Here is a 27455-nt window from a genome sequence, read left to right on the forward strand (position 1 = left end):
CAGATTTTTTAAATTTATAAACTTTGTGCACTCAGATTAAAAACTTCATATATTGCGATATGAATAACTTTAGCTCGTAATCATTGCATGTGCATCACTGTACTTCACACTGATGGAATTGTTGCTTAATACGCATCAATGACTCTGGCCTCACTTATTAGTCGCTTGTCCTGATCTTGCACAAGTCATGTCGATTCTTGTTATGGTAGAAGCTGTATAATCAACGTCATTTATCTCTATAGATATACTGGCGTTATATATAATTTCCTCTCTCGAGTATATCGAATCTCAATTGAATGTAAAAATACGATGTTTTCGTTCCTAATTGTGATAGTAACGTTCTTGATCTTTAACGTCTGCTACTTTGTCGTAAATATTCGTTTATGTAACGCATTTTTGTATTAAACCGGGGAAAGAAGAGGACTCTGTCTTGGCTTTAATAAAATTTTATTAAAATGACACATATTATTTACAGTGTATATATAGCAGCAGGATTGAGTTTGCGTAGTAGCGACATTCGCTTTACGAGATATTAGTTTCGTACAGTAGAGTTTTCGAGTTTTATTAACAGGCTGTAGCACTGTTGATTGACATATATTACTATGACCATTCTATAGGAAGCACTTCCTGTAGCTTTGCATCCGACATTTGCAATTTTCTCATTCGCCCATCACCGATCATCATTGAACATGCCCAATTAACACGATATTGATATATATTTTTACTTATAATTTCTATACTTTATTAAACATATTCGAGGCAGTTTCTCTTTAAATAACACTTCAAAATTCATTAGCCGTCGCTTACTTAATCATTACTATTAATCTTAATGCTTAATCGTAAGATATGGCGTTATGAATAGTAAGTACTTCACTATGAAACTTTTCATACTTTTTTTTTTCTTTTTAATAAAATGTAGCTTTTTATTCCTTGTAAAAAGATCTTATGCATAACACTGCAAGATAGTATTGCGATTTATGTCTAAGTTATTTTGAATATCTAACTTCTATCAGGCATTGTCTTTGCGTTAATAATAACAGTAAACTTATTAATTAATCACACTTTGCGTGTGAACTTTACAAGTACGACAAAGCCTAAGAAAAATTTGTATTCTCCCAATTTTATGCCATTTTTACTAGTTCAGAGAAGTCAAAATCGTTCAGTAATTATATTTATGCTCTTTTTTATGTTGTAATCTTTCAGTGAAGAAATGATGAGAACAACTTGTCGACGCAATTATACATACGTGTGTATAAATTTGTGAGCTATTGAACAAACAGAAATCTGTCTAATTAGAAATCTTTAACATATTTTCCTGAGAATGACTCGTTTATTTTCTCCTTAATCAGATTGGCTTCATCGTTCGTCCAATAACAGTCTATAAAGAATTTCTCTTGATTTGTGAGGCAAAGTGGCCTTCGGCGGCATGAATCACGATCAATCATATCTGCCAATTGCCTCATCATTGGTCATTTAAAACCAGGAAACAAGAGGTTTCCTCTATACACTTTCTGGCACGATCTTGTCGTAGTGGAAGGTGCTGCTCGAATAGAAGCTACCTCGTTTCGGCATGTGAGGTGTGGCTATTTCCTCTTGCAGAGGTTTGTACACCAAACCGCAGTTCTTGTTGTCAACCAGACCTTGACGAAGGATCAGAGGTGGCCTTAGAACAGGGCCGCGTCCTCGCTTGTTTGCTAGGCAGCAGGCAATGCGTGCTACCAGCAAGAAGATGACCAGAACGAACAGAATGCAACCGGAAATCAACCAAACTTTGAAGCCTGGTTTTATGTTGTACCAATGGTATTCCGTGATCGTGAAGTTATCGTCGTAGTCTTGATCCTCCAAAAGTCGCGGATCGTCGGCATGTCGCATACCGTGATCGATGTCCATCTTGAGCAGCTCCTATAAGAAATCCAGTGTTACTACCCTATCATCTTGTTCGCGAGACACGTAATATACGCAATGACTTGCACGTCGAAACATGAAACTATAGTGCTCCTATTATAGTTTCTATTGAAAAATTGAATAATTGTGTGTACAACAGTACATTTTTTAAACACGTGTTTTGGATGCCACATCATTTGTCGCTATCGTACCTCCGCTTTGTCGAGCTCGTTTCTCAATACAGAATCGAAGTCGTCTGGGACATCGAGTCCCAAGAAAACATCTTTTGGTGCCTCCGTGCTTTTGCCAGGGAATGATCTGGGTGGTGGACCAGCGTCCATTCCACTGCACACTATCTTCGCCAAATCCGTCCATTGACTGATGCCCGTCGAATCGGCGTCGTCATCAATGTTAGAGAAATCAGTGGCGTATCTGTAGAAACATCGTGAGAAATCGAAAACATTCTTGTACGTCTAAGCTGAGACTAAATTTAAGTGCTTACTTATGCGTTTCTGTCGGTGCGACACCGTGATCAGTGAGCCATTGCACGGCGTCGTTGAATTCGGTGTCACAATCCAGAGGATTGTGCGATAAATCCAGACCAGTAAGTTTCGGCGTAGCCTTCAGTTCCTCCGTGGTGATTCGTCGCAGAAGGTTACCACGAACCGACATGAATCTAGAGAGAAATGAAGAATAAGATAGATTAATCAATGTATATCCTTAACAGAGCAACATTGTTGTAGAATTATTTCTCTTAAAGATATTTGAAAGATCTCGTCTTTGTTTTGAATTAAATTGCCGATTTGATTCTTACCGAACACTCTTCAATGGTACTCTAGCTTCACTCCAGACACGCTCGAGGTTGCATCGACTCACGTCCAATTTGATGAGTCCTGGAGCGTCCAGGAACGGTGTCACTTGTAATGTTCTCAATGGATTGCGCGCAAGGCTCAGTTTGCTCAAGCTCTGGGCACCACGGAACATTCCGGGTTGAAGGGTGGAGATGATGTTGTCGGAAAGGTCCAGTTCTCGCAGAGACGATAAACGCTCCAAGAGTCCCTCAGGTAAAGCGCTCAAACGATTTCTCGCGAGATTCAGCCGAGTCAGCGCTGGCATTTCATCGAATGTGCCTGGTTTAAGACTATCCAGACCACAATTCGCGCACTCGAAACGGAAGATGCTGTTGAATAATGATATAATTATTACATGTGATCTACTTTTTATATCTTCAATGTATTGGGTTGTTCGGAAAGTAATTTCGTTTTTCACAAAGAGATGTCGTTAGTCGCGTTCCTCGATACTTAACCTTACTCTAAGCGGCAAATTCGTTTTATATTTTGACAACTGACATTTCAGACGTCATTTAGTATCTTATTGTGTTGCGATCTGTCAAGTAATTTTTGTTTGGCATCACATCAAACATGGAAAATCAAAGTGAGCATTTTCGTAATATTTTGCTTTTTTACTACCGAAAGGGTAAAAATGCAGTGCAAGCGAGAAAAAAATTGTGTGCCGTGTACGGAGAAGATGTATTGAGTGAACGTCAGTGTCAGAATTGGTTTTCGAAATTTCGTACTGGAAATTTCGATTTGAAAGATGCACCACGTTCAGGTCGGCCAATTAAAGCTGATGACGAAAAAATAAAGGCTCTGGTGGATGCAAACCGTCGCATAACAACACGCGAAATTGCTGAAAAGTTAAATTTATCGAATTCGATCGTTTACGATCATTTGAAACGCCTTGGATTCGTTTCAAAGCTCGATATTTGGGTTCCACACAATTTAAAGGAAATTGACTTGATTGACGCATTACCATCTGCGATTCATTGTTGAAACGTGAAGAAAATGAACCATTTTTAAAGCGAATCATAACTGGAGATGAAAAATGGATTGTTTACAACAATGTTAAGTGAAAACGATCATGGTCCAGGCAAGATGAACCCACTCAATCGACATCCAAGGCAGATATTCATCAAAAGAAGATCATGCTTTCTGTATGGTGGGATTAGAAGGGAATCGTATTTTTCGAGCTACTACCAAGCAACCAGACGATTGATTCGAAAGTGTATTGTCGTCAGCTGGATGAATTGGATGCTGCCATCAAGCAGAAGCGACCAGAATTGGCGAATAGGAAAGGTGTCGTATTCGATCACGACAATGCCAGACCACACACAAGTTTGGTCACTCGCCAGAAGCTTTTACAGCTTGGATGGGATGTGCTACCACACCCACCATACTCTCCTGATCTGGCACCATCCGATTACCATTTGTTCCGGTCTCTACAAAATTCTTTGAACAATGTAAACTTCGATTCAAATGAAGGCGTCAAAAATCACTTGCTTCAATTTTTTGTCAATAAGGAGAAGGACTTCTATGAGCGTGGAAGTTTAAAGTTGCCAGAAATATGGCGAAAGGTAGTGGAACAAAGTGGCCAATACATCACTGAATAAAATTTATTCTAAATATGAAAAAACCGCCTTTCATTTTTCCTTGAAAAAACGAAATAACTTTCCGAACAACCCAATAATAATAAGTTGAAAGAGTAAATGAAATACCTACCTGAATGTATCATATTCCAAACCAGTAACTTTGAAAACTGGAAGAATTTGTAAAGCGGGATTGTCGTTCATCAGCAGAACTTGCAGTCTCGGGTTGGCTCTGAAATGATGCTCAGTCAATAAGGAGAGCTTGTTGTCGCTGATGTCCAGATACGTCAACTGATCGAGATTGCTGAAAGCATGCTGGTGAATCCTCTTCAGATTGTTCGACTTGATATGCAGTTGTTCCAACAATGGTACGCCATCCAGATCTTCTTTGGCGATCACCTTGATTTTATTTCTCGAAGCATCGAGCATCGTCAATTTCGAGGCGCTTATAGTAGCCAACGTCGATAGATTATTTCCTAAAAAATTTGTTTTTCATATTAATCAATTCCTTAAGCATAAGAGATGTTAACTTTAGATTACTTTTTGACATATGATTTTAGCAACGAATTGATTAAATTAAAATTCTTTCATTTTCTTTATCTGAACGAAATATTGTCTTTAATTTTAACTTTGGTTTAATAATTTACTATAAGTTGAACAGTTGAGTAGTTTGCAGGGTAAATAGAATTTTAATGAAAAAATTCTTCCACTTGCAATTGGTATCCATACTTCAGCGTTTTCCTCTATCTATTCTAGTTAATCGATTATTTTATGAATCATCTTATGCTTATTTTCTAATTTAGAGTCAACCGCGATATATCGGTAACTGTTCGTACCAGCAACGCGAAGAGTTTGCACATCCTTGCCGAACAGGTCAATCGGCAGCTCACTTAGAAGGTTGTCTGACAGGTCTACCTCCATGAGCGAGTCCAGCAAATCAAAAATAGTGCTGTCGATCTCCCTCAGTCTGTTGCCACGCAGATTGATATAATTGAGGCTGTGCATCTTGGAGAAAGCGGTGCGTTTCAGCCGTAGTATACCGTTGTTGGAGAAATCGAAATCGGTGATCGACGGTGCATGCAACAGATAGTGCTTCGTCGACTTGGAGTCTTGCATATGCCTAAGTGGATTGCCGGAGATCGTGAGCAGACTGAGTTGCGTGTTGTTCTGGAAAGTATTAGGATGGATATCCTCAAGACCGTTGCGCGTCAAATTCACGGCAAACAGATACAGAATGCCGTTGAAGGCTGTACGATCCAATTCGATTATACGCGTGTCGCTGATAGTGATTGATTCTAATTGCTGGAGACCGCGAGCACGCAAGGCATTCGGCCCGAGTCGAATCTCGCCGGCGTTTTCGATTCGCAGATGAGCGATGCCTGGCCCGAACGATTGTTCATCCACCAACTTGGTGCATCTGCAGATAAAAATTAAAATATGTTACGAAAAAATTTCATACGATTATAGCAAAATCGAAGATAGTATTAATGTCTAATGTTAATTAATAATTGGTTACATCACGTTGTTTCTTTTCAATGTCATAGTTTTCGTTAGATTTCTTGACTTTAGATTCGATCGTTTTACAGTGAAAATTTGACAGAATATCGTCATATGCGACTGTGTTGTCTATATAGCTGTGGTAATATGTTAATCTTGGAAGAAGTTATGAGTTACGAAGAACATCGTTGTGACGTGATGAAATAATTATTCGTCATTACACTCGAATGATGTTGTGTCGTAATCTTTTAATCATCTCGTTTGCGCACATCTTTGAGAGTTACGCGAACAGTGACGCTAAGAGGTCAAGATACACGAAGATAAAATAAAAATAAAACGTTCATTTGACCACGTGAAAAGAACTTCTCGTAAATGTGGAAAAATATGTCATATTATTACGCCTGCAACAGGAAGCGGCCTATCAACTGCCTCTTTATCTACCGCCACACCATGGGACATTATTCAGTTACATAATGATTAGAAAAGCTGAAACATACGTTGCGGTCATTGCAGCGGCGTATTGGCCGGCACATTTGCAGTAATTAGGACACTGCGTTATGACTTCCTCGTCCTCTTCGAGTTCGTCCTCCTCTGAATCCTCCTCATCATCATAATCACCATCCTCGTCCTCCTCATCGCTATCCTCATCCTCGTAGGATACGTCGTCAAATTTCTTCAATTCTTCGCCTTCCTCCGCTGAATCTTCTTCTTCTGTCGTCGACTGGCTCGGTCGTGCGGTCGTCTTAATTTGTAAGTTTGCGCGGTCCCTTTGTGCTTCGGCTTTGAAGGTTTCCGCCACTTCTTCCTGGGTCTGAACAATTGTTTCAAATTAATTGTCGTAGTTAAATGTAATTTTTAAATGGCGAAGATATGTATCGTAGATCCCGTAAAAATACAGTATTATATTTAAGATTGAGAAGTGATGTAAAAATATTTTATGTCATTATCTTATTACTGCTCGGTAAGAGCTCCATGAAAATATTAATTAAAAATATTAAAGAGTATAATATATAATATAATCAAAATTAATTAAAAAGAAGCCATGCTGACCTTAGCATCAGAAGAATCTTTGTCCAAGGTACGAATCTCTTGCATTAGTATATCTTTCACGTTCGTGTAAGGTCTAGCATAATCCGCAAGCTTGCTTTTTGATGTTGTCTTCACAGGCTCAACTGTAGTTTCATTTATTTCGTTGATACGGGGAAACTCCGTACTAGATGAAGATGATGGAACAGTCTCGGTCGTTGTAGATTGAATAGTGGCGGATTCTGTGACGGTAGCGATGGCCAAGAAGATGGTCAGTAGCCAAGCTGCCGAGACCTCCATGTTGTGGCTTATCCTGAAAATAATCGATATTTGTTATTGGATGACTAGAATATCTTGAGAGATTTGTCTACGCGTGAATTACATGTCTGCGATAATGTTTGTCGGTAATTTCTTGGCACATGAAGATACTGCTTTTACTGAATATTACTATTATATATCACGAGATTTCTATTTTTATTCGTTAATATATTAATATTTGGCGCATACAATTTTCTGGTACCACACACTTCTAAATTTTATCTCACAAGAATCAGTTTTGTTTTTAATAAATTATTTCGTATTAATAAGTGTTGTATTAGCAATATTAACGTCTTGACATGGAACTGTCGTCTCTTTTAGTCCGACCTTTAAAATCTGTAGAATCTATAGGAAGTACATCACTTCTTTGAATTTCGACGTAATGTGAGACCTTTTTTCTACCCTTTTCCAAGCAACATCTGGCGACCATGAGGGTCGTTTCTCAAATACTGCTCTGTTGAGCAACTTTTTTAGAAGAGTTCTACTAACCACTTCGGCATGAACATCTTAAAGTTAAACAATTTGCAAAGAGTTAAAGAATAAGTCAAATTTGTTGCTTCGCGTGACTGTTTGTGCGATTACTTATAGTGCTATGAGTACGCTTCTTTGCTGCGCACATGGTATATCATCGAGCATCTGTATCAAAATTCCAAGAGATCGAGTGTTGTGTCGAGGTATCACGTTCGTGCTGGCGCAATCAACTTTGGGAACGGAAGCAGTAGCTGTTGCGAAGAAACGAGACGAGACTTTCCGAAATATTTGCATTCGCTGCTGAGATTTCTTTGTCTTGCTCGAATGATCGAACGTTCGGTTGAACCACGCTCGGATAATCGGGCTACTGTATGCACGAGAATGCGTACCTGTGCTACTGACAATGCTCGAGACAGAGAGACAAGTACAATGCGGAACGATTCACGCTCGGATCTGTTTTCACGGTACCGGAGATTTTAACGACGCTGCACCCAGTGCAAAGCTGCCCGTGTACTGTAGAATGTTAGTGCCCCACCTATAGACGTTGACGTTAGATAACTGTGATGGTTCACAGCCTGCGTCTTCCGTATGTGAATTGATCGCGTCCGGTATGGACTTTTTAAGCGATATAGGGTCGCTCGATAATCGTAGAATGGGGGAGAATTGAAAAATGGAAAATCATGAGGTCTATCAATGGTAGGAATTATTATTAAATACAGTTGCAATATGTTATTTTCTGATAGCGGTTCTCGCTCGCTCGTTGCATGAAAATAACGAGGAAACCCGTTTGCACCGGTTGCAAACTTATTTGGTCGCAAACGTGGGAAGAACAACTTCCTAACCGAAGAAATATCGAGATGTTGTCTTGAAAGTCGTTCAGTTCAGTCGTCACGGAAGACAATTGCATGTACGATCTGAGCAAAGGATTGTTCTAGCAAACTTCATTTCTTAGAAAAATTAGTGTTTCTTGAATATTTGAATTTTTCTAATGCATTATAATTCCGACAAGACCATTTTAGGATTTTACTGATTCAATGTTCAAATCGAAAATTTAAGTCGCGCGTTGTGTCCACTCAATCAATGTATATCTTCATTATCAGTCACGTATATTTTATCAAAGAATGATTCGACTTGTGTACGATCGATTTTTCGATTAAGCATTTTTATCAATAGCGGTTCTCAATATTACTTGCCCGTGGGATGTCTTGCATCAAGCTGGTCTTCCTCGAAAAATCTATCTGCCGCGTGAAACACTGTAATTTCAAGTGTAATTGGAAATTCGCGCAATAGTAGCTGGAAGTTTCAGGTGAATGCAGATTAAAGCTGCGTAGGATGACCAAGCCTTAAATTACGCATAAGCGCGCAACTTTACAAAATCTGACGTAATCGGAAAATTGATTTTTGTAAAGTGTAAAATTCCATCTTTTCAATATGCAACTATTCGGTAGCGTAAACACAAAAGTGGAGAATACGTATTTGTGCAGGCGTGCGCCTGATGATTCCTGGCAATGTATAAAAATTTCTGTTAATAATACAATTGTGACAACATATTTATAACTGTCTTCAAGCTTTGAGGATCATCGTTAACGTTTGTTCAGGTACATCAAACAGACGCATTTGCATAGCATCTTAATTTTTATCTTCCCAGCTGATCCGATTCAGCAGAGATCTATCGTCGATCGCGCGTTATAATACTCAGAACGGGATTTATGTTGCGAGAATCGTGTCATTCTCGCACTCCAGTGCATAAACAGCTTCTCGGCGTGGACCAAGAGCTCCGGGATGCAAATGCGAGAGGTCGAGAAATAGTTATCGCATCGGGACACGTATCTCTGCTACGTAAGATGTACGTTAGTATGGTGGCAGGAACGTTGCCACCACATGCAAATGCTGAAATCAGGATATTACTTCGTCATGTCGGAAACGGACCGGTTCCGAGAAGTCCTCGATGTTACGGCGATACCAGAAGAATCGTAATCGGAATCGGAACCGGAATGACAACAGTAGGGCATGTGCATTCGAGAGAAAATCAGACCTGCCACTTTATTTCCCGGAGAATTCCCGACGCGCAGTAGACTCGAGATGCTTCTCCGTCACGTAACGACAATGGAGTTATCTTACACGTGCTTCGTTTATCGTGCATGGTAACATAAGCGATCGATCAGCTGCATGCAATCACGAGAGATTGTCGATACGCATTCATATCACGCGAACACTTTTTCCAGATTGGATTGTACTTGAGCGAAGGACAGGAGATTAAGATCCTCTTCAATCCCCAGGACGTCACGCTTAATCTCAGTCGCTCGATCGAGTAATCTTCATGAACTAAAAGAGTCATCTTCGTGCTTGACATCAATCCTCATTAGAGTCTGCAACGATCTTTTATCGTCCGGCTACTTTGTATATTTTTCATCGAAATGAAGCGAAAGCAGATATTCGGGAAACTTCTGCGATAATCTTGGCGCCGTGTAGAGAAACTTTTTTGTTAAAAGGTCTGGGAAGTTCCTCAAACAAGGAAAAAATGGCTTGTAAGTCATTAGTGAAATGTATCCCTGAGAAAGATTCATACCCAGAGTGAACAAACATTTGCGCGTGATCCTGAATTTCAGGCGGAAGCTAAGTATAGGGCTCACGGGTTCCATCTGGAGCCTTTGTCCGATCCCGGAGAGATAACTCCGACAGCTTCTCAGGTAAGATTCGAGTCAGGTAGAGTTACTTGCTCCGAGGCGAAGCGAGAAACGCAGGTGGTCAGCCCCTCCCTTACTGTCAGAGTCCTAAATTACCAATGGGTCCAGCAGAGAGAATCAGCCTGGTTTGAAAGATTTGAAAGGAAGTAAATCTTGACATCGACATTCTTGAGTAACACAGCAGTTCGTCTAGATGATTCAAATTTCGTAGAAACCTTAGTAAAATTAACAGTAAACGTAACGTTGCTAATATCTGGCGAGATAAAATTCTTACAAACTTTCAATTTAATGTTTCTTGATTGATGCTTCTTTCACTTATGTTAATTTTACTAATGTTTCTGTGTAATCCTCATTTTTTTTACAAAAGAAGATATAAAAATTGACCCTTTTCTTTCGTGTTTTGCACGAATAAGCAGAATATTATTTAAGTAAACGATTTTTTCAGAAATTTTGCAATTCCTCGGACAGTTTTTCTGCGTAAAATACTTAATTTGTCGATTGATCATGTTCTCCCTATCGAAACTTACATTATGCATACATTTGCATGTAGATGCGCAGCAATTAAGTGGCAATCACATCGCATTGACGTGAACAGCTCTTTATTTTTGCAGTAATAATTTATAAAAGCGATTTCCGCAGATAGGTAATGCCGAGATTGTAGTGCAGTTGTTACAAACTGTGATTCAATCTTCAAAGGCGGAAGCTTGTGATGCGATTGAAGGAATATTCATCTTAAAAAGCGATTGTTTATGCAGTGTGATATTTTTTGCGGTTGCCCACACCTTTAATGGGACATATTCCACTCGGTTATACGCGAGTTATATGCGACTGTGCATCGTACAGCGCGACAGGCGTCCTCGAAGAGGCGTACCTTGCTTTCCAAATAGGAATTACATGTCCATTCTATCGTTCGTCACGTCGTCGCGACTTTAGACTGGCAAACACGAGGATATTCCAATGTTATTTATGTTTCCAGCGTGCTAGTTGAATAATGTAAAATTTCTTTTCAAGGATTTTTTCTTTGTATTAGTAAGGACACATGTGAATTCAAAAGAGTTTTATTAGTAAAGATCGATGATCTAATTAGATTGATGATTTGCATTAATATTCGTTGGAGCAATCTATACATAAATTATTTTTATTCAGTGACGAAGAATTCAAAGAACTGATAATAGTTCAGAGTAGATATATAATTATCAATTATCTCATTCACAGTTTCTACCACTAAAAAAAGTGCTAAATCAGGAGAACACATTCCTTTCGTGCGAAGTCCACGGATCACATTTTTTCCCCCCTCGTAATCGCGATGCTCCTGTTTCGTTGCATAAATGCTTTTGCATCGTAATTGGAACTTACGCAATGCGCGATCGTTGCAATTACTAGTAACATGAATGCAATTATGACGGATTGCACATCTGGTCTTCACGGCTCAATGGCTATATGCAGAGGTATTAAGTGCACGATGGACTTGGTGACATGTGGAGACACGTACATTTTCACGTGTTAATTTTTTCGTTACACTGTGATAAACACCTTCTGTGTCAACATCTTAAATTATATTGTTTTTGAATATCTCTGATGTATCGGAAGACATTGCAAGATTCCTTGACTTATTTATTATCGAAAATAATTTATCACTAAATCTATTTATTTAGATTTTAAAAAACAGAAGGAAGCACGAAAAACTAGAAGAAAATAAACTGTTTTAATTTTAAGAATATATTAGAGGACTATATTGGCTTTGTGATTGTATACTAATTTTTAGTAGACAGATATTATCAATTTAATTGTTATTACTGATCTCGCTTAAAAGTCTGGAGAGAATTGCGCGCGCAAAACAACACTTTAATTAAATAATTCTCCGTCTTCATACATATCCTACCTGGAGTCATTTCACTCTTGAAAGTTCCACCACTTCCTCTTTATCACAAACAGTACCAGCTTTATCTCTTTGTCTTATCGGCGTATTTATCTTTCGTACTCTGTACTCGGAGAGTAAATTTGTTTTGTCTCTGGCTGCGCTATTGCTTGTTGTAATTTAGAGCAGGTTAATTAACGAAGTAGCATACTATCGAAGGAACGAGCATGCAGTACATATATTCCAAAATTTTCTAATTGTTCTTCCTTTAACCTTTACGGATTTGAAAGTTTTCTTCGATGGAAATTTCCTTCGACAAATCTCTCCAACTATTTCCAAATTCGATCTCTTTCGATTGTAAGCTGACGTTAAGCTTATCCTGCTATATTCGTTCTCACGGCCCCATCTTTTCAGGTTTTAAAATGGTTCTTCTTCAGAGGGTCAACAATCGAGTCAAATTGCTATTGAATTCAGCAAGACTTTGTAAGAACTTCACTCGAGAACGTCCACTTTCAAGTAGTCCGCAGCATCTGCTGCGACGGATCTGATTCTTAGAAATCATTGATCAACGATGATGACGTCTCGTCAGTGCTCGAGCAATTTGTGGTTCTTGCGTGACGATGCTTGTTCTTGTGTCAGTGACCAGTGGAGGTCAATCCGCGTCGTTGACCCTTCAGGTCCTCGTGATTCGGCAGGAGAGGCAGGGCAACGGAAGTGGGTGTGAATGATACGGGCACACGTATCGATATTTCGTATTCGATACAACCTAGATGATACGAGGTTGTCCGGTTGTCGTTTATGAATAACGCGGAACCAAGGACAGGAGATATATACGTATTTCGTTCGATTTGAATGCGACAAGAAATCGACAAGAAAATAGTTCCATGTACTCCAGAGAGCTCAAATCTTCAAGATCGATCTATCCGATCAACTTGAACCATTTTGTAAAAAAATCCGAAATGCACGATTTTTGCTTCATCTATAGTTTGGAGATATAATATTTTTTTGTACACTGCGCAGAAATATCCCACGTGAAACGCACGTGTCAGCGTTTGTACGTGTCCATTATGTGGTTTGAGCAATTTTCTCATCATAATCATAAATCTTGTTAGATCTCTTGTAGGTACCAGGCACTAAACGCTCGCAAACGCGTGCGCGTACGGATACAATCCGCGTGTAATTATTTACGCCTCTAATTAATACGGCATCGCGATAACAGGAATGCATTAGTCTCGATTTCCTCATTTTCCAATATCAGAATGCGGATAACACATGTTTTACCGGGAAAAAGTAGCGCGTGTGGCTTCTAATGAACCGTTTAAATTCCAGCGACCCGGTATAATCACTGCGGTTGCATTTTGCACCGTTCCGATGCGATTACGACAAAAAAAGATGACGTTACACGTTTTTATCATTGAGAGACATAAACGAGACCCTTCCTGTTGTCGAAATATTCCATTACCGGCCATCCTTGTTGTAACTACGTGGCATTGAGACGCTCTATCGAAATGACGCGGCGGTCCCTGGCGCATCGAAGACACGTTCGTTGCCTTTTATAGTTGCATCGCAGGTGAACTTGGTTGAAAGATCTTCCGGGCAATATTGCTCTGGCAATAGCGGTCTTTGTCAGTAGTTTTCTTGGGACAATTAACTTGATTTGTCATATTTAATGAAGGGAAAAATTTATGAAATATTCCTGTTTAATAAAATTTTTATTATTAGATTTAATGGTTTATAACATATATAATTAAAATACCTGTTTAAAAAATTTTTTGTTAAATTTATGGAGTTTAGTAGCATAAACGGAACAACTCACGTATTGTATTGACTAAGTTCTATCAATAGTTTTCAACGATCGTTTGCATATTGATTTCATAACTTCATATGAGGAAAACATCAGGAAAATATACCTGAAGCAAAACACATAAATCCCATTAATTCATGTAGGTTTCCTTAGTGCATTATTTTTCCAATCGGTACATCAATTTGAATATGCATTGGAGTATTGCGATGTTGTGTTTTCCACAAATAATAAAATTATTCATAGTTTTATTTTGTATTTTTACGAATCTCTCGGATCGTGTGCATTTAAATGTATTTTTAAATATAGTACTTCTGAGTATTTTGTTCACCAGCGGGATCTCGAAATCGTCATTTATGATGAGTGACACATATTAATGATATATTTCCTTTTATCGTACCGCATTATTCATTGTATAGATAAAGAGCTCATTGCTGAGACGCGTTGTGCGAAACGTTGTTCTCCTTTTTCTTCGACTTTGAATAAAAAGCACAAAGTGGCAAAAGAGAATAACTCGGTACATCTGGCAAACTGGCTCTTCCACTCGATATTTATGCGTCCGGGATGGACTCGAATAAAAGCATTGGGATGAAAAGAAGATTCTACGCCTAGCGGCAAGATAATGCGATCCATGGAAGAGTACTTCAAGTTAGTAGTGAGAAGCGCAGAACACGAGTCTGAATATTTTATACAGATATAATTTATGTATCTTAGAAATAAACATAAAACCCGGAACAGCTTCGGAAAAATAAAATACCATTTTGTATTATTTTGTACCATTTAAATAATATTTTCACATAAGTTTCTAAATTATTATAACATTCTTCTAACCTTACTAATAATATTCTTTTAATCTTACTGATAATAATTCCCCAACGTTCTTTCAACGATAAACATTTTAAAGTATTTCACAAATAGATTTTAAATTAATAATAATTAATAATTATATTATACTATTCTACTCACACCTTGACGCCTCATTACGCGCGTACCCGCCCGCTTTCACGATCAGACTTCACAGCACATGAATCGTGCTTCTCACATGTAAAAATAGATCACCCGAGTGGACACTGACCTTGCTATTGCGTAATAATATCACCCGATTCGCAAAGATGCGAAATTATAATAGAGCCGGTACGCAAATTGTACGCCGCATGTATTATATATAGCGCATCGACTCGAACGTTGAATAAAAATCATTTTCGTGCGGGTGAGAGAATCGTTTCGAAGCTGCAGCTCGAATAGAACATTGCGAATCAGTTTAGGAAATTGTGATGCAAAATAGAAACGAAAACAACGCAAAAGCAACGCAAAAACGTGCAAACCAGCTGATCCAACGCTTTCAAAAACCAACACGCTTCGTTTGCGCGAGTAAATCGTGCAGCTTGCCATGGATCCATCATTCGATTTTCTCGCTCGACGTGTCATCGCGAACGCGTGGAACTACGTGGAAAGTTTTGTGAAAGTCATCGACAGAGGTCGGTCGAAATTTGTCGGACCGATCGATGGTCTCTCGGTTTAACGTGCCTGCGTACATGATGACTAAAAATATACGATGAGATCACTGTGTACACGCGACATTCTGTCGAATCAACAACCACGTTGCATTACATACGAGGCAAAACGTGAATTTCCATTGGCGGCTGACGCGCAAATACGCTAGTATATAGCGGCGAGCGCCGCGAGAATTCTGCGACTATTTCGCGATCGGGATTTGCATTCGGCATGGTCGACGATATCCAGGTCACGTTGGCGTGCACCTGAAGGATAGAATCGAAAATGAGAATGACTCAAGTGCAGTTTTGCCGATCCTCGCTGTCGCTGGTTCGCTGATTGCGCGATGGTTAGCTGATTTAGCGATCGAACTGCATACTCGTATACCTCGCAGTTGCAACCGTTGCAATTTCTGCGATTGAAGGAATTTACGAAGCGAGAGATTGGATTGGTATTCCAGTAGCGTAACGTTTCCACCATTCGCGCTTGTTTCGAGGCTCGTTGTTGCATTGACATTTAACAACGATAATTATCTGTCGACGCATCAGCGACGATGCGCCTGAATCGTCATCATAACCGTCATCAAGCAAGGACAAAGAGAGTCCATGAATGATAATTCATACACGTATTCCAAGCTGCGTGAGTGAAGAAATAATTTTGAGAAATTTTATCATCCTGCGTACGAAAACATTTCGAATTGTGACAACAAAAATTTTCGATTTTTCTGTGGTATTACACAGTATTGTACAATATGTTCTTCAAGCTTATACGCACGCAACCAAGAATTGACGTTTGTACTTCTTGGTATCTGTGAAATTCAAATAAGTTCTCTTATAAAATTGCTATCTCGCATCAGCTATCACGTGCGGTGAAAATAAAGGGATGTTGGCAGGAAAACTCAGGCCGCAACAGCCTCGGGATTCCTCGGAGGTCGTGAGTGTTTTATCAACGTGACGTACACGTTGAAAGTATTTAAATAGTCATCAGAAGGCATGTCAAATCAATGCGTGGGCGACTCTGAAATGCCCATGCTCAATAGGAAAGAATGGGAACGGATGCGGGATCGCACGTAATTCTAGTGTACATAAAAAAAAGGAAGACGTCTCTCATCGTTTCGTATCGACTGTTCACTGGAATAACGTAAACTATATTCTTCGTGTAAATGCTTTCGAGTAAATGGATCGACTAACGCGACAGATATCGCGATAATAGCGCAGCAGGAAACTGGTTCGCGACGATAAGATAACATTCCCGATATGAAGCGAATAACGTCACGTTACACCTTCTACGCGCCAAGGGATCTTCCAGCAGGCGTGTTGGAGCCATTTTGACGAAGGGACCGATCGCACTGCCGATCGTGGATCTCGCGTCGGTCAGCCACACTAGGAAGAGTCCCAAAGTCGAGGATGTTGCGAGCACTCACCTGGTCTGCGGTTGCTGCCGATGTTTCAGCTAACGCTCGATCCACTGGCAACACGCACGACCTTCCACAAAGCTGACAGGGTGATCGGTTCACACTCGTTTACCGTCCTCGTTTATTGCGCGCAGTGGAATTTCTGAACTAAGTGCCCGTTCGGACCGAACGAGCTATTCGAGGCACTCCTTCTCGAAAGACAGAATGAGTGCTGAGACCCCAGGCTCGGGCACTCCGATTGGTCCGTCCGGTCCCCAACACGATGGAGAATCTCAGGTAAAAATTGTGCTGACAGGTGAGCACCAGTGCGCCACCTGGCAGGGGCTCAAGCTCGTGCCCGGCAGGGACGACCAAGTTGTTGGAGAACGCTTCGAGGTTGCCGATCGACTGTGTGGGCGTCGACGCGACAGCCAGAGCCTGCAGTCCGGTTAGAAGGAAGTGCGTGGATGAACGAGCGTGAACGCTGGTGGCGTGATCACGAGCAAGTTGCGCGGGAATTCGCTTCTGATCGGCACGGCACTGAAACTAAACGACTAACATCGCGGTCCCCAGATTTCGGAGGAACTAAACGACGAAATAAATTAGAATAGTTAGACAGATAGACAGATAGATAGATAGATGTGTATGTATATATAGGTAGACGACTTGTTTTTGGATGCTGGGCCAAGTCCTTCAAGAAGCGTCAACAACTGATTGCAGGAAGATACCAACGGCATGATTGCAGGCACAGAGACTGACATGAGGCTGAAGTTGCACAGACATATCAGAAGTCATATCAGAAGTTGTAGACATTACTGATAATTCCAGCAGATTCTTAGTAGAAAGAATTGATAAAGAATGGATGAATCGAGAAATATATCTCGTGTGATAAATTCTCGAAGGCAATTTCCGATCAGAGATTGTATAGAGTAAATCAACTCATATACCTATGTAAGGAAGAATTTAAAATTGTATGAAAGATGATAACACGCAGATTCTTAAAATGCAACGGAGATAAGATAGTGATACTGAGAGGTAGAGATGTAATTTAAGTGTACATATGCGAATTACGATATGCACTCTATGCGTGTACACTTCAAGATACATAAAGTGTACTAACATCTATAATTTATAAAGATAAAGGATTTTTAATAAAGGATTTTTTTATTTTGGATTCTATTAAAATAAAGAAGACATTTCTTTCGAATAGATCCGCCATCTGTCGGAAGCTAACATTGTCGTTTTATATTGAAATCTTTAGTAGATACAGAAAAATAATTTAACTTAAAAATGTGTTAATAAACATTTTGAGAAATATAATTATATTATATTAGGCTTGCGAAAGAGTCATATTACATTTATATTTGCAATTGGAACAAGGTATGTTAATATTATATAATTCCAATTATTTTATCTTTTATAGCGAAGTTGCCTAAAAAGTTTTTGCCTAAAACTTTTTGTTGAATATTGTGAGCATAGTACTTACACGCAGTAATGATAAAGTCAGCTTAAAATAGGTCAGATAAGATAATAATTGAAACTGCTTCTCGCAGTCATCGCAAATAAAACCACTACGTCGCACACGACAGTATTATCCAATTCAAACTAGAGGATACTGCAAAAAACACTTTAATATTTTAAGTGACAGAAGATGGAACGCGAGAGATAATAAAAGATATATTCATAAATTATAATATTTAAAAAAGAATTGCAGAAAAACGAGAATTTAAATAAAATAGTTTAACTTTTTATATAATTTCTCTATGAAAGTTTTCTTATATAATGATTATTTATCAATTTATCCAAAGATCAATTAAAACACCCTTGTGATATATTAATATTGAAATGTTTTATATTTTATACACAACATATATATCAACAAATATATGTTTTCTTAATTATTTACATGTAGTAATTGCTAATCTGTAAATTATTATGATTACGAGTACATCATGAAGTTATTTATTGAGAAATTTATGAATAATTAAATGCTACAGAAGTAAATGTAAATTTAGTTAAAAATTTTTCCTGAAACTGCTCTTAAATGCCATCTAGTGTTTCTTCGCGTAAAATATATCGTATACCATTAGTTGCTTCAACTTCTATAAATTGCCCAGGTAGTTTGAAAATTATAACTTTAAACATCAGTATTCTTCTTTTGTGATGGCACATTACAAATATTTAAAAAAAAAACAATTGTGCAGCAAAATGTATCAAGTTTATCAGTGCAAAATTTCATATATGAAAACGAATTTTTCGATGATGTACAAGCAACGGCATAAATGCCTTCCTTCGGTTATGAGTAACGGTCGGTAACGGCAGATGGTACGACTGTGATGTGGACGGAGGCGGTGCGGCGCACACAGGCGAATTCTTACAAATTCAAAACCTAAAATATAAAATTAAGGTGTTTTCAAAATCTAGTTTAATAAATAATGTATTGACTATCAAAGAATCATTTGCAGTTATGAACAAAAATTAACCATTATTTTTAAAAAATGCCATTTTTAATCTGACGAGTTCGTAATTTTTGCAAAAATTAAAAACTAAGTTATTGTTTGTATTTTAATAACATTAAGAACTTATCGATTAAAATGATAAGAACGTACTAATAACATAAGCATCGCCAGCGTAAACATAGTATGTATACATACTAATATATTTTTATGTATATATACTATATATTGTTAAAGCTAAATAATAAATAATAATAATATAAAATTTATTAAGAATATTTTTCAATATATCTATTTAATATATATAATATATATATATATATATATATATATATATATATTTAATATATGATATATGGAAAGTTATTCAAGAAATATGTTTGAGACTGTTTCGACGTTATTAAATCTTTGGTGGCCCTGAAAAGGACCGATTTTTTCCGGTAAAGAGGTCGATAGTGAATAGTCCGTCAGTCAGTAATCAGTCCAGTATCCGTCACGATCGATAACTTGATTGAGTTGATTAGGAATCGAATCAATCAAATTTGCGAGGAAGTCGGGTTGAAAGTTTCACTTGAAACCGAAATTCTTCCCAGACTTCTCTCGCATGGGCGGCTAACGCTGCTGTCGTCCTCTCCCTTCTTGGTTCCCATCGTTGAACCATTTGTGCCCAAACATTTTCGATCAAATTTAGATCTGGCGAACGAGCAGGCCATTGGATCAAATGAATCTCCGGATGATTCCGAAACCATGCTTGTGTTTCCCGTGATGAATGGACACTAGAATTATCCTGCACTAATCGAATAACTGGCATGTCTTCTGCGGGGTAGATTTCACGTACTGACGGAAGAAATACTTCTTCCAGTATGCGAATGTACTGCGCAGAATTCATGCGTGTGGGAATGTCCACCAGCTCTCCGATTGTAGTGCCAGAAATCCAGCCCCACATTGCACAGGAAATCCTTCCACTTCTGTGGATAGGCACAACATGATTAGGATTCAACCGTTGATCACGTAATCGCCATACGGGAGGTTGACGGTCGGTACACGATACAAAGACCTTTTCATCGGGCCAGATCGTGGCCTCCCATTTCTCACGGCTTGTCGCCAAGCTGTCCAAAGCAAACGCGACACGTTGCTCCCGATGTTCAGGAGTCAACGGAATTTTGTGAGCTGGACGATAGCAGTGAAGTCCGGCTTCGTTTAGTCGTCGTCTTGCAGTCCTGTCCGATATGTCGACGTCCGCAGTTTGGATGGCTTCTGCAACTGTGCCAAAAGGCCGTTGTTGCATTGAAGCGACGAGATTTTCGTCTTCGTCCCGTGTCGTCCGTCGTGGTCGGCGATTATGCTTGCGATGATCATGCAATGCATGATCACCGCCTTCAGCATACCGCTGTATCCACGTGCGTACTGTCTTTGTGGAGCATGGAATATCAGCAGCAATATCTGCTACTGATCTTCCAGCTTGCCACTGTCCCACTATGCGACCTCTCACCTCGGGGCACAAATTTTTAAACATGACTTAACGCGCACCTGCAATAAGTCACAAGATAAAACGCATCGCCTCCCGCGAGTTGTATTTATACGATTTGCGGGAAGCGCTGCGGCTCATTTTCAGATTGTGCATTGTTTTTCCGTGAAATCGTAACATTGGACTCGCTAATTAATCGCCAATAGGAATTGAAGAATTTGTTATATGCATTTCATTGGTTCGCATCGACACACCCCGTTGGGTATATAAACGATGCGCGAGTCCAGTGATGTTATAAACAAAACGTCTTCGTCGAGAGAAGACGGAACTCTCCCTGCTTATTTCTTCTTTTCGAGGCTGCGTAAAGGTTGTTCTACATTAGTCGCAAGCGATTGACCACATGCACATTAATCGCAAGTCGCACGAGTCTTATCCCAGCAAACACAAAGTAACAGGTAATATACATGTTAGTTATAATTTCCCACTCATTAATATAAATACAACATAACATACGTGTTATGTAACAATTACATTGTTGAGTGGGAAATTATAACTAACATGTATATTACCTGTTACTTTGTGTTTGCTGGGATTATATCATATAGTTGCCATGATAACAAAGTTCGACGCTCAGGTTATTGCAAATCGCAGAGACGCAAATGTCAAATTTGACCAAACTTTGCGACTGCTGCTTGCGAGCAGTTTACGATCGGAAGTAGTGCAGCTTACGTTCATGCGATTGCTTGCTTGCGTCTAATGTAGAACGACCTTTACTCGCAAACAATGAGGCTGTCATCACTGTATGCGACTAACTCGCATTATCTGCAGTAATATATATTATTTTTCAGGGCTAAAAATCGGTCCTTTTCAGGGCCACCAAAGATTTAATAACGTCGAAACAGTCTCAAACATATTTCTTGAATAACTTTCCATATATCATATATTAAATATATATATATATATATATATATATATATCTTATATATATTAAATAGATATATTGAAAAATATTCTTAATAAATTTTATATTATTATTATTTATTATTTAGCTTTAACAATATATAGTATATATACATAAAAATATATTAGTATGTATACATACTATGTTTACGCTGGCGATGCTTATGTTATTAGCACGTTCTTATCATTTTAATCGATAAGTTCTTAATGTTATTAAAATACAAACAATAACTTAGTTTTTAATTTTTGCAAAAATTACGAACTCGTCAGATTAAAAATGGCATTTTTTAAAAACAATGGTTAATTTTTGTTCATAACTGCAAATGATTCTTTGATAGTCAATACATTATTTATTAAACTAGATTTCGAAAACACCTTAATTTTATATTTTAGGTTTTGAATTTGTAAGAATTCGCCCGTGTGCGCCGCGCTGCCTCCGTCCACATCACAGTCGTGCCATCTGCCGTTACCGACCGTTACTCATAACCGAAGGAAGGCATTTATGCCGTTGCTTGTACCATTTCTGAGAACTTCTTTTATTACGCAGTCAACAGTTGCATCGCTAGCACAGACGACAATAAAAAAAATAAACTTTAGAAATTTTGGGCGAAATATTATCCAGAATGATCGTAGTGAGAAGCCTCGAGTTTTGCCTGTGTGTCTGTCGATACAATGGAGATCTGTAGGCTCCACCATTGCTGCAGAGAAATGCTGTCCTCTGTAGAATATTAACAGAATGCGAGACCATTTTGCCTCCGACGCGTTCTTGAAGACAAGTAGCTCAAAGGCAAATATTTTGCCTACCATATCTTGATAAAGCAGAGAGATGAGAGCTTATTTCTTGCGACTTTATCACTGTTCTTTGCTATTTGCTATTTGCATTCAGATACCTTACATATAAAAATATTTTATTTGGTAATGAAGGAAGCGAAGTACACGATCAGATGCGCGAAGATAAGGGAAAGAAAAGTATTAAAAAATTTCCTTATCTCATGCTTTCTTCCAACTCCGTCTTTTTCTTAGCTGTTTAACCGTAGTTCCTGTTGGTCTTGTATCATATCACCGGGCAAAAAGAAACGCTTTTATCTAGTTTAAACACGTTATCGCGTACCAAAGGCTGTTATCAGATAAGGGATTTTATGTTTGTGCATGTCACGATTGCGGCATCGTTAGGCGTTAACGAGACACCAAAAAGCAGTTCACATTACGCGAGTAAAATATTTTCGATGTAACTCATCGCGTTAATTTTTTGCATGATTAGTCCTCATTATGCAGACTCGTGCGACGTCATGTATCAAGTATTGTTTATTAGGACTTGTTATGTTAGTAATTTCTTGCGACTCGATATGTACACTTGCTCTTCTTTATATGCGGTTCTTTTTTACACTTTTTTTCCAACTAATGTAATTCTTTTTTACACGGAACGTATCTATTTGTATCAGTATTAATGAGCTAACGTTATTAATACTGATAGAGCTTTAAAAGAGTGGAAGAGTTATGAATTTCATAGACTTGGTGTCTCCTCGTTGAGTTTTTATGTATATTTTATGTATATTTTATACATATTTCCATCACTTTTTCCGTACGATATAAAGATACCCTTAAGTTTTAAGTCTACGGAGTGTAAATTTCCTTCCAAGGTTCTGCAAGCGACATCTGGCATTAATTTTTACCTGCTGCACGCCATCAGTTGCACAATACGTCCCTTCGTTTGAGCATTCTACTGTATTGTGAAACGGCAAATATTTAATGACCCCTTTCCCTCGCAAAAGATAATGGCGCGTGTGTTGCACTTACTTCACAGACACGAGGGAAGTGAAAAGTCATCGTGACCGGAAACTATGTCCGACAGGGAGAACATGATGTTGGAATGACGATCGATGACGAGAATTTATTTATGATTCCGAGAAAATCGCTCTTTTATACTCACACTTTCATATTCCGATCACGGAATAGTCCCATGTATTTGAGAAGGGAGACTTCTTTTCTTATTCTCGAAGTTTCCCGTACCTATTAAAGTTTATCTTGCTCAATACGAAGGGTATCGAATCAACCATGAGTATTTAATTTTTTATCGTATTAATAAAAATCGATTTTTTAAAAAATTACTTATATCACAACTTTCTCAATTTTAGTGGAAATTATAAATGGACATTTAAAAAACATTTTAAAATAATATAATTAATGATTTAATTATATTTCGTGGAGAATACAATTTTCTTCAGATAATTTATATTTAAAAATTTATATTATATTATTATAATAATTTATCGTATATAATACAGTTGTGGCCGACTACGTATACGACTACGTATTCCTAAGTATTTTTATCATGTTCAGGTCTTACGCGATTTTTCTCACATTTCTGACAAAAATAACTTAATCAGCGCGACACATTACTCAATATCGCACCATTCGCACCGCACGAGTCTAGACACTTTCTTTTTATTATCGACGGGGTTATATAGCGAGTCTTCTTTTTTTAAAATGAGTGCAATCCTGGAATGATTAGCGATTTTTGTTTATTCGCGATTTATTTTTGTCAGTGTATTATCACGATTTATTATCAGTCGAAGGTCTCGCATGCGAGCATGCTCGAAAAGTCTTTCAGTTGTATAATCTGCAACTGGAATATGTGTATTTGTAATATAGTTACAAACACACGGCAATTACTGCTTTCAACGTGTTAAAGTTTATTAAGATTTTGACATGTTATAATTATTGTTTTTTTCTATTTATGTTCCTTTCTCTCATACTTGTATAAAACATATATAATAGTGGTATTTTTATTATTAGTTTTAAAGTTATGCACACATGTTAATTAAGATATGAAGTATACAAAGTATTTCATAATAACGACAAGTTAAAAATCTGAATTTTGATAATGAAATATTTGACAAAATTAGTGTCAATCAGTTCTTGGAAAAGCTATCAGTAAGATTTCGTAATTTTACATATTTTTTTGAACAGTGAAAATAGCACTTTGTTATCGCTTCCTTTATTGCTTCTCGAATATCGTCACGCATGAACTGAGATCATTAAAATGTTATAATCACATATTTTTGACGTGCGCTTGAAGTTCCTTATTAGCCGATTAAAGTGCGGGTTGATCAAACGCGAGATATAAATTCCACGTAAGTGTTACATTGCTAAATGCACGAGGAGAAACTTGTCAATGAAATGCGGTAAAAGTGAAATCGCGAAGGCAATTAAATTACCTTTACAATTATTTATATGTACTATTCTTTTTTGTGACGGTGAACATGATGCAGGAAGAAATTTAATTTTAATCTAGACATACTTTACGATCTCTGCGCGAATCGCACACGATGCGTTTAAAGATAACACGTCTTCCCCTCCCCTCTCCTCCACAATCTAGCGAAAGTACGTGATGACTGCAATCCTCATCCAGTTACATAATTGCGACTGTGCGAGTGTGTATGATGTGTTCTACATGCAAAACTTCCAGTAGGACTTGTCCCCATATGCCCATATCTCCATGTTCAATATTCGCGACACGGATGCGCGTGCTTTTAATTCGTACATTTTCCCGCACACAGAGACAGGTGTGTCTGCGCCGCTCGCACGTTATAATTTATGAAGTGAGTGCCTTTCTTCTTCTTTTTTTCATTTGGCCTCGCTCTTGCATTTCAGGGCGTGCATTCCGACCGGATCGCCGCAGACCAACACGATAAGGATTTCAGCCGACGTATGCGGTAGAAATCGCCGCGCGCGCGCTTACCGCGAGTGCAATATTTCATGTTGTACACGCCTAAGTTGCAAAACCATAGGTGGCGGAGGGAAGATAAGAGCAGATAAAGCGCCGGCCAGATGCATTGCTGGGCGCGTATTGCCGATCACTCTCAAAAGAGAGAGAGAGAGAGAGAAACAGATATAGATAGATAGATAGAATGGACCGGAATCGTCTCGGTTTATAAACTCCAACAAATAATGATACACCGCGTGCGCACGGAAGCATTTGTTAGCGGATTTGCACATCTCGACGACGGCCGCTCGACTTGGTTCATCGAAACGTCTGAGACTTTTTTTAGCCTTCACAATCTCGGGGAGACTTCACTTGATCATCTTCAAGAAATATTCCGGATTAACGGGGAACGTTGTCATTTGAGATACTCGCTGCCGCGAGTGCGTGCAGATTGCACGCAATTGTCAATAGCAAGAGGAATTGTCGCGCGGGAGGAATGACGAGAGGTCCGCGCGGCACGTCTGCGACTTGACAGACGGCAATGTCAGTGTCAGCTGACGATTGCTGCGGCCGTCGAAACTCGCCATGTCCGGGAAGTTGGTCCATTAACGCATAACGTTCTCGTGCTAACGCCGTACGACGTGTGGGCGTATCGTAATACCTTCGCGGGGTACCGGCACTTTATCGGTTCATTTCAACGGCGGCGTTTCATGTGCGCGGAATCGTTGCAATTGCGTGTCGTACCCAGCACACGAGAGCAGATTCGTGAAAAGCCGTGGGAACTCGTTGGCCAATTTGTCTCAATTGTTACGCATATGCATCTATTTACATTGTTACTTCTCTATGCAGTTCCGTACATTTATTTTAATCTCGCTTCCTCGTTCCCATCGGAGCAATGCGGCACGCATCGTCGTTAATCCGCTGGAAATGGTCTTGCATGATTCATCTTCCTTCTTTCGGCTTGACGATTTTGTAGGATCGATTTCATTAGTCGTTATCGTCGTCGTGATATTCGTAGCGTGTCCAAATTCGGGATGCGAGAAGGAGGTGTATCGTCATTGTAGTTAAGAGTCTTGCACGAGGCCGTTTCGTAAGCGCCGTAATTGTGAGATATGATACGATATAAAGTTAAGTACCACTAGGAAAAAGATACGGTAATCTTAACGTTTATATCAAGGTATACTCGAGTTTTATACGTGCTAATTAGATTTGATCTTTCTCGAGCTGCGCGCACAAACATCATCCGCCATCAAGAGGACCGGTTTCATTTTTTTCTTGCGTAAATCGTTTTCGTCCTCGTATGTTGTACTTATGTTATTGTCTATAAATTATGCGGACACTTTAGTAGAATTTCTGAATGGTCGAGACGAGATCAGTCTTTCCCGTAAATTCTTCCACATTTGGCGTCTGTCCTGGATCACTTGGGAAAATCGCTATCTGAATTCTAATCCCAGATTCCGAGCTTCGTTCAGAAGCCACGCACAATTTGAGCAAGGCACTTGCAGCCGCAAGAAGTCGTCCGCGCGGTAATTGCGGTTCCTTCGGCACAAGCGCAACAATTTGTTGCAAGAAATTATTATCACGCATAGCAACAGCGGTGCGTGACAGCCATAATGCCGGATTAATCGCGGTTGCATTACGATTAATTCCGCACACAACGTGTTCGCAAATCAGGGAACTCGCTTCCAAGGCCTTCGGGGAACGGCTCGAGGGTACGTGCTGGCAAAAAGTCATGGATGTACTTGATCTCTGCGTAGCTGGACTTTTGCGTGCGCCTTTGCGCACGGGGTACGTTTGACGCGCGCCGATCATGAAAGAAAGAACCGAGACTGGACCGCGCGTTTCGCCAATTATTTTGAGAGAAGCCGATACACTTTGGACCGTGACGCGCTACTTTCTCGTTAGCAGGTGCTCGGAAATCCCCGAGGTGCGAATGAGTCACGTATAAAATGCTGGACGGGTGATACATTAAGGGGGGAGCCTGCTTTAGAACGTTGAAAATAAGGTATAA

At 39.0% G+C, this 27455-nt stretch overlaps 1 protein-coding gene across 1 annotated transcript; it reads right to left on the bottom strand.

Moving 5' to 3' along the window:
• Nucleotides 1-430: 430 nt before the first annotated feature.
• Nucleotides 431-17117, bottom strand: LOC105286559 (insulin-like growth factor-binding protein complex acid labile subunit). Its single transcript, XM_011351592.3, has 9 exons — nucleotides 16885-17117; nucleotides 6857-7145; nucleotides 6304-6617; nucleotides 5146-5726; nucleotides 4443-4785; nucleotides 2699-3064; nucleotides 2387-2560; nucleotides 2097-2316; nucleotides 431-1902 (listed from the first exon to the last, which is right to left on the bottom strand). Exons 2-9 carry the CDS (start codon nucleotides 7130-7132, stop codon nucleotides 1501-1503), a joined length of 2676 nt encoding a protein of 891 aa, XP_011349894.2. The 5' UTR covers nucleotides 7133-7145; nucleotides 16885-17117; the 3' UTR covers nucleotides 431-1500.
• Between the last annotated feature and the right edge of the window lie 10338 nt (nucleotides 17118-27455).

This window comes from Ooceraea biroi, chromosome 14 (genome assembly GCF_003672135.1).
Source record: "Ooceraea biroi isolate clonal line C1 chromosome 14, Obir_v5.4, whole genome shotgun sequence".
Lineage (NCBI taxonomy): Eukaryota > Metazoa > Arthropoda > Insecta > Hymenoptera > Formicidae > Ooceraea > Ooceraea biroi.

Coding starts and splice junctions, on each gene's coding strand:
- LOC105286559 (XM_011351592.3), bottom strand. CDS start 7,132: ATGGAGGTCTCGGCAGCTTGGCTACTGACCATCTTCTTGGCCATCGCT. Junction 3,065..4,442: donor TTGGAATATGATACATTCAG/GTAGGTATTTCA, acceptor ATTATTCAACAG/CATCTTCCGTTTCGAGTGCG. Junction 1,903..2,096: donor ACGAGCTCGACAAAGCGGAG/GTACGATAGCGA, acceptor GATTTCTTATAG/GAGCTGCTCAAGATGGACAT.